Consider the following 13,609-nt stretch of genomic DNA (forward strand, 5'->3'; position numbering starts at 1 on the left):
ATGTCTCAAATGGTTTAATAGATTTAAGCCAATACATTTTAGCTAAAAAATATGAAAATTTGTGTCTCAATCAATGTTCTATAATTGTAAAGAGACACCATGACTATAGCAAGTCATACAAAAGAAAATATTTAATTAAAGCTGACTTCCAGTTCAGACATTTAGGTCATTATCTTCATGGCAGAAAGCATGACGACATGCAGGCACACATGGTGTTGATAAGGCACCTAGAGCTCTTGGTCAGTAGGCAACAGAGAGCAGAGAGTCACTGTGGTATTAACTTGAGTATCTGATACCTCAGATTTCACACTCATTGACATACTTACTCCAAATAGGCAATACCTACTCCAGCAATGCTGTATCTCTTACTGTTGCCATTTGCTTTGAACTTCTAAAGGGCCATTTTCATTCAAACTACCATACTTTTATATCAATGACAAGCCTATGGAAATAAAAAGTAGCCACAATCTTTTAAGTATATGATAAATTTTGTGTGAAAGTGGTGCTGATTGATGAGAAACCACTAAATATTAATGGATTTCTTCAGAAGATTTTCTGCTTCAAGGAAGTAGAGACCAGTGTGCAATGACACTCTGTTGTCCACAATTTAACTTAAGGAGGTATTCTTTGTTTCTGAGATGCAACAGATTGTAGAAGTAAATTTGAAATTTCATCTAATAGAAATATTCATCAGATGAAGAAATAACTTGATATCTCTATAGTTAACTTATTTGTGATTAATAATCAGAGTTTTTGGTAACACCATGTTGTCAAATGCACAAGAATAATTGAGGAGATATGAACTATGTTATCTTTAAAAACTATTTTATGTACAGTAGTACATATTTATGTATGTGTGAAAGTATCTGATCTCCAGAAATTGGAGCAATTGTGACATGCCATGTGGGTGTTGGTCCTCTGGAAGGAAAATTAATGCCCTTAGCCACCGAGTCAACTCTCTAGCACAGAAGTATGTTGCCTTGATAAGTACATATCAGTAATCATGTTTCTCTTTGCTACTCACACATTTCTTCATATGGTCTCTCTGAGACCTTAGTGCTCTTCCCTAGAGAATAAGATGTCAAAGCTCTTCCAGTGGAATATAATCTATATCTCTAATATTAAGATATAACATAGTTTAAAACAGAGTAGGTAGAAATTTTTGAGGTAAGGCAGAAAGATTGCGAGGTTTGAGTCATAAACCTGTGTGAATAAATGCTTTATATGTTCCACTCTGGTATCTGTACATAAAAAAATTATTCCTTCTCATTGAGAATTTAGTCACCACATTCATCTTTGTCATTGTGAACCATACTTCAATTGTTCACAAGAGATCTGACTTCCCTAAAAGTGAACTATGTAGGTAATGCTGAGCAGGTACAGTGAGCCAATATTGCGTCCACCATGACATTCTATGACAGTGTATTCGACACTAGAACACAACATGGTACACATTTTCCAACCCGTATAATGATGAATAGGGGTATGTATTTGTGTGATATCACCTGGGAACTCCTGGTACATTTTTTTCTTAAATATTGCCCAGGTTACTGAGGACCAACAACACATATAAAGTAGTAATAACTGATTCATAATATTATTATTATCCAGTGGCACTAAGGATCTAATTTGTCTTTTAGTGACATCATTTATTAATTCTATTAAAAAAGAAACAACTGTCCAGTGACTTAACATTGGAAACTCACATGTCAATTAGACCAGGTACTCTCAAGATAATGATGTTAAACATGAAGTTCATAAAAGCTTTTGCAATTGCCTTTTGCACAGTTGCGTTTCTCCTACTGATGCCCTTACATATTCAAAATTGGTGGATCTATTGTGCCTCCTGCTGGTCATGAGAATCTCCTTAGGTAAGTATGTCTATGATTTCATAAAAAGTCCCTAACTCTGTTATTTGTCTGATAATAAATTTCAATGACCTGAATTGTAGAAAAATTATGCTCTTCATTGTCTTCCTGGCAACAAAGACAGGACCTTTCACTCTGTTTTCCTTGTCTACATAAATCTGTGGATTTTCTCTTGGTGTTGTTGCATCTAGCAATATGAGTAACCACTGATGGTGGACTAAGTATTCAGACACAGGCAAGTTGTCCTGTTTGTAAAATCAGATTATCCTCCAAAGCCTCCAGCTGCATTTGAGCTGAACACTTACACAAAAGACAATAGTACAAATCAAAATAGGGTATTCACAAATCAATTCATGCTTCTGTAAATTACTTTCACAGTTGAGAAATATCAGAATGTAAAAAAAAATGATTATGATTCAAGGTATTTGCTACCTGAGAAATTCTATCATGAACAGATTGTATATTTGCACGGAAAACTTAGTGTGGATTGTTCATTACTTTACCATGGATCTTTCTGAATGCAAGATTCTTTTGATGAAGTAAGGCAGCTCTCCTCTCTTTATGATTTTAGGTCATGGCAGTCAGTCCCCTCTATTTTCAGGGCATGTCATGGCTGCAGATGAATTTCAGAGGATTTGTGAATTTGTTATAATTTTAGTGAGTGGTAGTTGTATAGTAACATAACAGAATTTCAGCTAAGCATGCTTTGGCTGTGGTGTTTGACAATGAACAAAAAACTTCAAACAACGTCTCTGAAGAACAACCAATTGTGACTCCTCAGAATATTGTGGAATCTTTAAATATTCACCTTTTTCGTGTTTTTCATTTTCATTGTATCCTATCAGTGATCACCTGACAGTATTCACTTATTGGCATACACGTGCATTATTTATCTGAAATTGCATTTGTTCTGAGGCACCAAAACTATCTGATTGCAGATATGGGTGTCTGTAGATGTCTGTTGTTTCTGAGGCTGTCCAGTACTGAGGAAAGACCCTGTGCAATAATACAATTAATTTAACCAAAAGTTCTGAGTCCAAGAATTAAAAAGAAAGGGATTCAAATTGACCTCTCCCAATACTGAATAACGCTGCTTCAAATGCAAGTTTACCTGCCTTCATAAAAGAAACCTTACAAAAATTCAAAGCACACATTGCACCTCACACAATAATAGTGGGGGACTTCAGAACACCACTCCAAGTATTTGACAGATCATGGAAAATGAAACTAAACAGAGACAGACAGAATAACAGAAGTTATGAACCAAATGGACTTAACAGACATCGATAGAGCATTTCATCCTAAAACCAAAGAATATACCTTCTTCTCATCACCTCATTATATATATTCAAAAACTGACCATATAATAAGTCAGACTTCAAAATGTAAAAGAAGATTGTAAAAACACTATGCATTCTATGATATCATCAAATACTAAGGCTGAAAAATGACAGAAATCCCACATAGACCTGGAAGTTGAACAACACCCTACTCAATTACAATTTGGTCAAGGAAGAAATAAAGAAAGAAATGAAAAGCTTTTTAGAATTTAATGACAATGAAAGCACAACATATGCAAAATTATGTGACACAATATAAACCTTGCTAACAGGAAAACTCTTAGCTCTGAGTGCCTCCAAAATGAAACTGCAGAGAGCATACATTAGTAGCATAACAGCATACCTAAAATCTCTAGAAATAAATGAAGAAAATAAACACAAAGGAGTAGACGGCTGGAAATAATGAAACTCGGGACTAAAAACAACCAGTAGAAACAAAAATAAATACAAAAAGAATCAACAAAACCAGTAGCTGGTTCTTAGAGAAAATCAACAAAATAAATAAATTTTTAGGCAGACTGACCAGACGACAGAGGGAGCGCATCCAAATGAACACAACAAGGAATGAAAAAGGGAAACATACCAACAGAATCTGACATAATTAACAAACATCATCTGATCCTACTTGAAAAGCCTATATTCAACAATCTTGGAAAATCTAGATGAAATTGACAATTTTCTTGACAGATACCAGGTACCAAACTTAAATCTGGATCAGATAAAGCATCTAAGCAGTTCCAAAACTCCTAAAGAAATAGAAGCATAAAAAGCCCAGGACCAGATATGTTAAGGGGAGAATTCTATCAGACCTTCATATAATACCTAATACCAATACTGTCCAAACTATGCTACAAAATAGAAACTGAAGAAACCCTGCCCAATTCCTTCAATGCAGCCACACTTATACTTAAATCACACAAAGTCCCAACGAATAAAGACTTCAAACCAATTTCCTTTATAAATATCAACACAAAAAATACTCAATCAAATTCTTGCAAACATAATCCAAGAACACTTCAAAAAAATCATCCATCATGATTAGTCCAGGGATACAAGGATGGTTCTATACTGAATTCTATCAACATATTCCACTATGTCAATAACCCAAAGGCAATAAAACAACATTTAAACCACATGATCATCTCATAAGAAACTGAGAAAATACTTGACAAAATTCAACTATCCTTCATGTTAAAAGTCTCAGAAAGTTCAGGAATTCAAGGTCCATACATAAACATAGAAAAGCAATATACAGCAAACCAGTAGCCAAAATCAAACTAAATGGAGAGAAACACGGATCTTCCTGTCTGTCTTTAAACCAATACCATACAGTTTTATCAACATTGCTCTGTAATACAGCTTGACGTCAGGAATGTTGATTATTCTCTAAATTCTTCTATTGTTTAGGATATTTTTGCTATCCTGGGATTTTTAATTATTCCAATATATATATTCAAATTGCTCATTCTAACCCTATGAAAAATTGAGTAAGAATTTTGATGGGAATTGCATTAAATGTCTAGATTTCCTTTTGCAAGATGGACATTTTGACAATATTAATCTTACCAATACTTGGCCATGGGAGATCTTTCCATCTTCTGAGATCTTCTTCATTTTCTTTCTCCAGAGACTTAAAGTTCTTAACATACAGATCTTTCACTTGCTTGGTTAGAGTCACATAGAGTTACTTTATACTTTTCTTTCTATTGTGAATGGTGTAGTTTCTCTGATTTCTTTCTTACCCCGTTTATCCTCTGATTAGAGGAAGGCTACCTATTTATTTGAGTTAATTTTATAACCAGCAATTTTGCTTAAGTTGTTTATCAGGCTTTGTAATTATGTGTTGAAACCTTTGGGTTACTTAATTTACTATCATTTCATGTCCAAATACTGATATTTTTACTTCTGCCTTTCCAAATTGTTTCCCTTTTACCAAATTTTGATGTCTGATTGCTCTGGCTAGTACATTGAGCAGTATATTGAGTAAGTAGGAACAAAATTTGCAGCATTCTCTAGTCTGTGATTTTATTGGGCTTGCTTCAAGTGTCTCTCCATTTAGTTTGATGTTGGCTAATGGTTTGTTGTATCTTGCTTTTAATATGTTTAAGTATAGGCCTTCAATTCCTTATCTTTCCAGGACTTTAATCATGAAGGGGTGTTGAAATTTGTCAAATGTTTCTCAGCATCTAATCCTGTGCTTTTTCTTTTAATTGGTTTATATTGTGGATTACATTAATTTATTTCTGCATCTTGAACCATCCCTGCATCCCTGGGATGAAGCCTACTTGATCATGATGATGATCATTTTGATGTGTTCTTGGACTACATTTTCAAGAATTTTAATGAGTATTTTTGCATGGATATTCATAAGGGAATTGGACTGACGTTCTCTTTATTTGTTTGGACTCTGGGTGTTTTAGGTATAAGCATAATTGTGGCTTCATAGAAGGAAGAGGATAGTGTTTGTTCTGTTTCTATTTTGTGGAGTAGTGTGAACAGTATTGTTATTAGGTCTTCTAAGAAGATCTGAGAGAATTCTGTACTAAACCCATCAGGTTCTGGGCACTTTCTTTTGTTGCAAAACTGTTAATAACTGCTTCTAGATGGCATAGCTGATCCTGATTTACTGTAGCTACCTCATATCTGTCTAGGAAATAGTGCATTTCATCCAGATTTTCCACTCTTGTTGAATATAAGCTTTGTAGTATGATCTGATAATTTTTGAATTTTCTCAGATTCTGTTGTTGTGTCTCCCTTTTCCCTTCTGATTTTGGTAATTTGGATACTCTCTCATAATGGAAAACATCCAGGAAATTCAGGGTATAATGGGAAGTTCAAACCTAAGGATAATAGACATACCAGATAATGGAGATTAACAACTTGAAGTTCTAGTAAATATCTTCAACAAAATTATAGAAGACAACTTCCCTAACCTAAACAATGAGACATCCATAAAATTAAAAGGAGCCTACAAAATTCCAAATACATTGGACAAGAAAAGAAATTCCTCTCCTCACATGATAGTCAAAATTCCAAATGCACACAAAAAAGGAAGAATATTAAAAGCAGTAAGGGGAAATATCAAGTAACAGATAAAGTCAGACCTATGAGAATAATACCAGACATCTCACCAGAGACTATGAAAGCCAGTAGAATCTCAGAAAATGTCTGAGAGACCCTAAGAGAACACAAATGCCAGCCCATGTTACTATATTCAGCAAAAGTCAACTAACATAGATGGAGAAACAAAAATATTCTATGACAAAACCAAATTTATAAATATTTTCCTACAAATACAGCCTTACATAGGATAATAGCTGGAAAACTCCAATACAAGGAGGGAATCTGCACACTTGTAAAATCATGAAAAAAAATCTTCCTGCAACAAACCCAAAAAAGAGAGCCAAACAATCATGATTCCATCTCTAACAACAAAAACAACAGGAAACAGCAATCACTATTCCCTAGTATCTCTTAACTTTGGTGGATATATTTCTCTACTAAAATATATAGACCAAGACTTGATACTGTAGAAGACCCAGAATATTGCAGCATATAGGAAACAGACCTCAACGGCAAAAATAGTCATTACCTCAGAGTAAAAGGCTGGAAAACAATTTTCCAAGCAAATGGTCCCAAGAAAGTAGCTGAAGTAGCCATTCTAATATCCAATAAAATCATCTTTCAAACAAAAGTTATCAAAAAGGATAAGGAAGTATACCTCACATTCACCAATGGAAAATCGGACAGATAATTGAAACAGAAACTAAACAGAAATAGAGGAACTAACAGAAATTAATAGTTTAAACAGATATCTATAGAACATTTATCCATAAAATAAAAAATATACTGCCTTCTCAGCACCTCCCAGTACCTTCTCAAAAATTAACTATATAATCGGTCACAAAACAGGCCTCAGCAGATCCATGAAGTTTGAAAGAATCCCATGCAATTTATCTGATCACAAGGGACTAAGGAAACAACAAAAATCACAGAAAGCCAACATATACATGGAAGTTGATCAACTCTACTCAATGATAACTTGTTCAAAGAAGAAATTAAGAAAAAATCAAGACATTTTAGAAAATAATGAAAATGAATTATACTTATAGAACACAATGAAAGCGGTGCTAAGAGGAGTGCCTCATAGCTCTGAGTGCCTCCAACAAGAAACTAGAAAAAGCATACCGTAGCAGATTGACAGCACAACAAAAATTTCTAGAAAAAAGAGAAGCAATGCATGCAAGAGGAGTAAATGGCAGAAAATAATCAAACTTAGGGCTGAAAGCAACCAAGTAGAAATAAAAGGACTATACAAATAATTAATGAAACTACAACATGGTTCTTTAAAAAAATTAACAAGATAAATAAAAACTTAGACAGACCAAACAGACACTTCTTTAATTATATGACCAGAGATGTCCTTTTGAAAAGTTGAAAAATAACACATAGCACTGTGAGGAGTAGGCAGACAGAGGGCCACTCAAAACGACTACAAGCAAATCTTCAGGATATTATTGTCTTTCATTTACAGTTCTTCGGCAGCTTCTTGCTCCTCTGGCATTTCTGTCACACTCAGGATGTGGTTGCAACACTGTGTCTAACATAAAATAGGTTGCAGCGTCCTCAGATGTCAGGCTGCTGAATTGCATGTGGACTGTGTTGGAAGATGTATCTGCAGTCAGTGTGGCCTTGCTTTGGAACTTCTGAGCGTATACATTTTCACCATCCTCAGAATCAATACTTTCTTTCCATTCCAGGCTCTGTTCAGGCCTCTGCTTCAACCAGTAAATATAGGAATCTGTAAAGGTATAGTCAGAAGCCTTGCAAGACAACTTGACTGAGGACCAAGGAATTACAAGCTCAGGCCCAGACTTCTGCAGCTGTACTCCTGAGTAGACACCTGAGGAAAGAAACGCAAAGTGATTGCCACTGTTACTCAAGTGTATGTTCCCTCAAGTATAGGACTTGAGTGTCCCTTACGTGTAGCTAGTGCCATCAAGAAGAGGATGATCCAGCTGCATTTCATGATAAGGACTTGTGATTCAGTGACTGTAGACAAAAAAGTGTTAATGTGTTGTTTAATGTTGTGGATATCCCTGTATTTTTCATCACAGACTCAAACTGTTTCCATGTACATTAGGTAGGGTCTTTCTTACATAAGGAAAATTTAGCTGGAGAAGAAGGAATTAGAGTGCACCTGGGTCAGTCAACAGGATGCTAGGGTTCAAATCCTAATTCTGTCTCAGAAACTATCCCTAAGGCATGTGCAGACCATTTTTATATAATATCAAAGCCTAATCTCTCAATTTAAAAATAGAATCCTAACCTCAGACATTTAGATTTCTTGATGACACAATTGATGGTGGTATTAGCAATGAGGCTAAAGAATCCTGGACATTAAAAACAACAAATTATTTTTGATAGTTTACTATTTTCTTTCATATACAGGAAAATTTTAGTGGCCTTTCTGAAAGTTTGCATACCAAAACATTAGACAAATAACAGCAAATGAACATGCCTCAGAATTATGGGCATACAAATTTTTCTTTTTCCAGCATTTTCTGTAAGAAATAAATTACAGACACAAACATGTCTCTCAACTAACAATTGATTAAATAAATATGCTATATATACAACACAGCAGAATATGTTATTCTATAATGTATAAGAAACTCAATTTTCATAATTTAAGTAAGACCCTTATAAACACAGATATTGTATGACTCATTCATTTGTGACCTTAGATTTTTTACAATTAGAAGCAATTGTGTACGCAAATGCACACTAAAATGCTAATCAAATTAATTACTTGAAAAAATGGCCAAATGTTAATGTTAGAAGCAAGGAAATATTTATGGCAGTGTCTTGGAGGAAATGCCCATTGCGCAATGTACTTTTAATAAAAATTATAAAATTATGTGGTTAGTTTCATTTTTTTATTTTTTATTAGATATATTTCTTTACTTACATTTTGAATATTATTCCTCTTCCAGGTTTCCTGTCCAAAATCCACCATCCTCTTCCCTCCCCCTCCCCCATACCAGTATTCCCCACAAACATCCCCCTTACTGCCCCCCCTCATATTCCCCTGCACTGGGGGTCCAACCTTGGCAGGACCAAGGGCTTCCCTTTCCACTGGTGTCCCAACAAGGCTATTCTCTGCTACATATGTAGTTGGAGCCCTGGGTCAGTCCATGTATACTCTTTCCTTAGTGTTTTAGTCCCCGGAAGCTCTTATTGGTTGGCATAGTTGTTCTTATGGGTTTGCAAGCTCCTACAAATCTTTCAGTACTTCCTTTAATTTCCCCCAAGGGAGTCCTGTTCTCAGTTCTGTGGTTTTCTGCTAGCATTGACCTCTGTATTGGACATGCTCTGGGTGTGTCTCTCAGGAGATCTATATCCGGTCCCTTTCAGCATGCATTTTTTAGCTTCATCAAATTTATCTAGTTTTGGTGGGTATATATATATATATATATATATATATATATATATATATATATATATATATATATATATATATATATATGAGCCACATGTGGGGCAGGCTCTCAACAGCCATTCCTTGAGTCACTGCTCTACACTTTGCTTCCATATCCCCTCCTTTGGATATTTTCCCCTTTGAAGAAGGAGTGGGGACATCTGCATTTTGGTCATCCTTCTTCTTGAGCTTCCTGTGGTCTATGAATTGCATCTTGGATAATTCGATCTTTTGGGCTAATATTCACTTATCAATGAGGACATAACAAGTGTGCGTTTCTGTGATTGGGTTACCTCACTCAGAATGACATTTTCTAGTTCATTACATTTGCCAATGAATTTCATGAAGTCATTGTTTTTGATAGCTGAGTAGTACTCCATTGTTTAGATGTACCCCGTTTTTTAAATCCATTCCTCTGATGAAGGCCATCTTGGTTCTTTCCAGCTTCTGGCTATTATAAATAAGGCTGCTATGAATATAGTGGAGTATGTGTTTTGTGGTATGTTGGAGCATCTTTTGTGTATATGCCCAGGAGAGGTATAGCTGGGTCCTTAGGTAGTTCAATGTCCAATTTTCTGAGGAACCTCCAGACTGATTTCCAGAGTGTTTGTACCAGTTGGCAATCCCACCAACAATGGAAGAGTGTTCCTCGTTCTCAATATCCTCGCCAACATCTGCTGTCACTGAGTTTTTTATCTTAGCTGTTCTAACTGGTGTGAGTTGGAATCTCAGGGTTATTTGATTTCCATTTCCCTGTTGACTAAGGGTGTTGAACATTTCTTTAGGTGCTTCATGGCCATTCAATTATCCTCAGTAAAGAATGTTTTTTTTTCTTTTAGCTCTGTACCGCATTTTTAATAAGGTTATTTGGCTCTCTTGATTCTAATAAAAACATCTTTGTTTATCCCTTGCAATTTTCATTCATGTCTAAAATCCCTCTCTTGATCTCCTTTATCCAGAGCCTGTCAAAGCTTCTTGATGCAGACGAGATTACTCACAAGTGTCTCATGGGTTCTGAAGATACCACTAAAACACATACACACATTACCATTTGAACATGTAAATACAGTGATACTGTGTACACATGCCAATACAAAGAATTCTGCTTAGGTAACTATCACACATTTCCAAATTCCCTTTCACTCATGCCCTCTTCTGCACTCATTATCTCTTATTCTTTAAATAATTACCAAGGAAATTCAAGCTGAGCCTCAATTCACTGGTAAGCAAATGGTCTGTGTCGAGGAATTTTTAATTACAAGGCAGGCCTGCCAATCCAGGTTTTGCATCTCTTCCAGAGCAGCAAGATCAGGACTCGTTTGCTTTTCATCAGCTGAATAAGACTTTATTTGCCTGACTTCTTGCTTAAGAAAGAGATCTGGACTGAATATAGCATTGTACACTTCTTGAATTTAATTCCTAGTAATGGAAGAATTAATATTAAACATGTCTTCTCGAATAATAAAATGACCTAATGACCTAGACAGTCTCTATCATATTCATATATATATATATATGTATATATATATATAAATGTGTGTATATCTCTATGTATATTATATACACAGATGTGTATTTATCTGTCTATTATATCTTTATATCTATATCTATATCTCTATATATATCTGCTATACCTTTATTTCTATATCTAAATATATTTTTGTGTTACATTTTTGAGTTAACAACCTTAGGAGTAAAGTCACTAGTTGATGTCCTAAAAGTTAGGAAAGGTACCATATGAATGATCACAAAAGTTTAGAGAAGTGTTTTCATCGTGAATCTCAGGCCATGTTACAGATAAACCTCCCCATATTCTATCTGAGGATATTATGCTTCCAGAGTAGTTGTGAGTTAAGTTTTAAGAATAAGTTATGAATCATGTACCACCTGCTGACCTGAATTCCTTCTGCAGCAGGGTTATTCTTGTGTGACCCAGGGCCTTTTTCTGCTTGCCCCAGTTCATGAATAATGACAGACAATATATTTTTTATAAGCCTTTGGCTTTAAACATAGGGATTCCTTCAATTAGCTTGTAACTCAATTAACCTGAGCAGGAGCTGTCACTAAAGCTGCTGCTTTCCTGTGGAATCTCTTCCCTTGTCTGGCATCTGTGCAACAGGATTCACTTAGCCTAGCATAGACTTGATGAACCTGGGTGGGAGGATACCCCTTGGTGAGATCTGCCATCTCAGAGTCGAAGACATTTGGGAGAGATTCAGTGTGTATGTATCTGCATGTGTAGGTGGTAGGAGTTTTCCTGGAAGGAGAAATCAGGATATAAAATGGAAAAAGGAAGATGAAGAAGACCTGAATTTGAGAGTACATGAACTATGGATAAGAGAGAGATTTTATTAGGGACATTGATGTGTATAGTATTCAGGCAAGAAAGTCTCAAAAATATTTTAATTCATAATGCTTACAAAAGCTCTTGATCTAGGAGAAGGCAAAAAGATCAACATCTACACAGATAGTAGTTATGCTTTTGCCATGGCCAATGTCCATGGTACCATCTACTGACCTCAGGAGGAAAAGAAATCAAGAACAATTCTGAGATTCTGGCCTTACTAGAGGCCTTGGAAAAACCAACAAAAGTGAGTATTATCCACTCTCTGGGCCATCAAAAAGGTAATTCCTTTATAACTTGAGGAAATAATTTGGCAGATCAAGAAGCTAAGGTGACAGCCTCCAGAGCAACTCCAGTGATGGTGATCAAAAAACCTGAGTTGCTTTGTAAGTAAGTAATAGTTACTACCTTGATAGCTGTCAGGGCTGTCAGGGCTGTCAGGGATGTCTCAGGGTCCCTGGCCTGTAGGTGGCTGCCAGCTTTGACCATACCTCCTTCTGTACCACTTGTAGCACTTTTAACCTGGCATTTAAATCATTATTTCTATGATAGGTTGGCTCAATTACATCCCCTAGCAGGGTCAGGGGTGCTGCGGTCCCATACAGGATTTAAAAGGAGTCAAACTGAAGCATGAAGGGGTATTTCTGACCCTGAACAAGGCCAGAGGAAGGAGCACCACCCAGTCTGCACCACTCTTTATTGTCAATTTAGATAAGGTCTCCTTCAGAGTTCTATCCATCCTCTCTACCTGTCCTGAACTCTGAGGTCAATAAATGAAGTGAAGTTTCCAATTGACCTCTAAGGACTTGGGAATGAAGGCAGGGCCATTTTTGGACCTGATTACCTTGGGCACTCCAATTCGGAGGAAAATTTCTTGTAGTATCTTCTTGGACATCACTGTAGCAGTCTCTTGCCTAGTAAGGAAAGCTTCTACCCATCCTGAGGAGTCTATGAAAACCAGAAGATATTTTAGCCATACTTGCCTGGTTTGATTTTGGTGAAGTCTACCTCCCAGTAGACTCTTGGCTAGTCCCCTCAGTATCTTTTACCAGGGTCAGTTCTGTTTCTGCAAGTGTTGACATTCTGACAGGCTACAAAATTGTGAATCTCTTATTATACCTGATGTTTCAGTCCTAGAATATGATTTTTAGATCTCAAGGATGTTTGAGTTAACTTGCTTACCCTTAGATGAGTCCACTGATGCATCTGCTTTACCGTTGCTTTTGTCTGCTCTTATGGCAGTATTCTCTTACCTGATGGGGTCATTCAGACCCTCTTCTTCTGAGCAAAACAAAATTTAGGGTCCCTTGAGGTGACTGCCAGATCATCAGTGGAGTACTGAAATATAGGTTCAGGCAACTCAGGTTTTTTGATCACCATTACTAGAGTTGCTCTGGAGGCTGCCATCTTAGCTTCTTGATCTGCCAAATTATTTCCTCGAACTGTAAAGGAATTACCTTTTTGATGGCCCAGAGAGTGGATAATACTCACTTTTGTTGGTATGTTCAAGACCTCTATATAAGGCCAGAATCTCAGAATTGTTCTTGATTTCTTTTCCTGCTGAGGTCAGTACATG

At 36.1% G+C, this 13,609-nt stretch overlaps 1 gene segment (V, D, J or C); it reads right to left on the reverse strand.

Annotated features, from left to right (window-relative positions):
- Positions 1-342: 342 nt before the first annotated feature.
- LOC120103437 (immunoglobulin heavy variable 1-69-2-like) lies at positions 343-8,237 on the reverse strand. The segment is given in 3 exon segments: positions 343-388; positions 7,814-8,111; positions 8,192-8,237. Coding segments are annotated over 3 exon segments (390 nt in total).
- Positions 8,238-13,609: the final 5,372 nt, after the last annotated feature.

This window comes from Rattus norvegicus, chromosome 6, assembly GCF_036323735.1.
Source record: "Rattus norvegicus strain BN/NHsdMcwi chromosome 6, GRCr8, whole genome shotgun sequence".
NCBI lineage: Eukaryota > Metazoa > Chordata > Mammalia > Rodentia > Muridae > Rattus > Rattus norvegicus.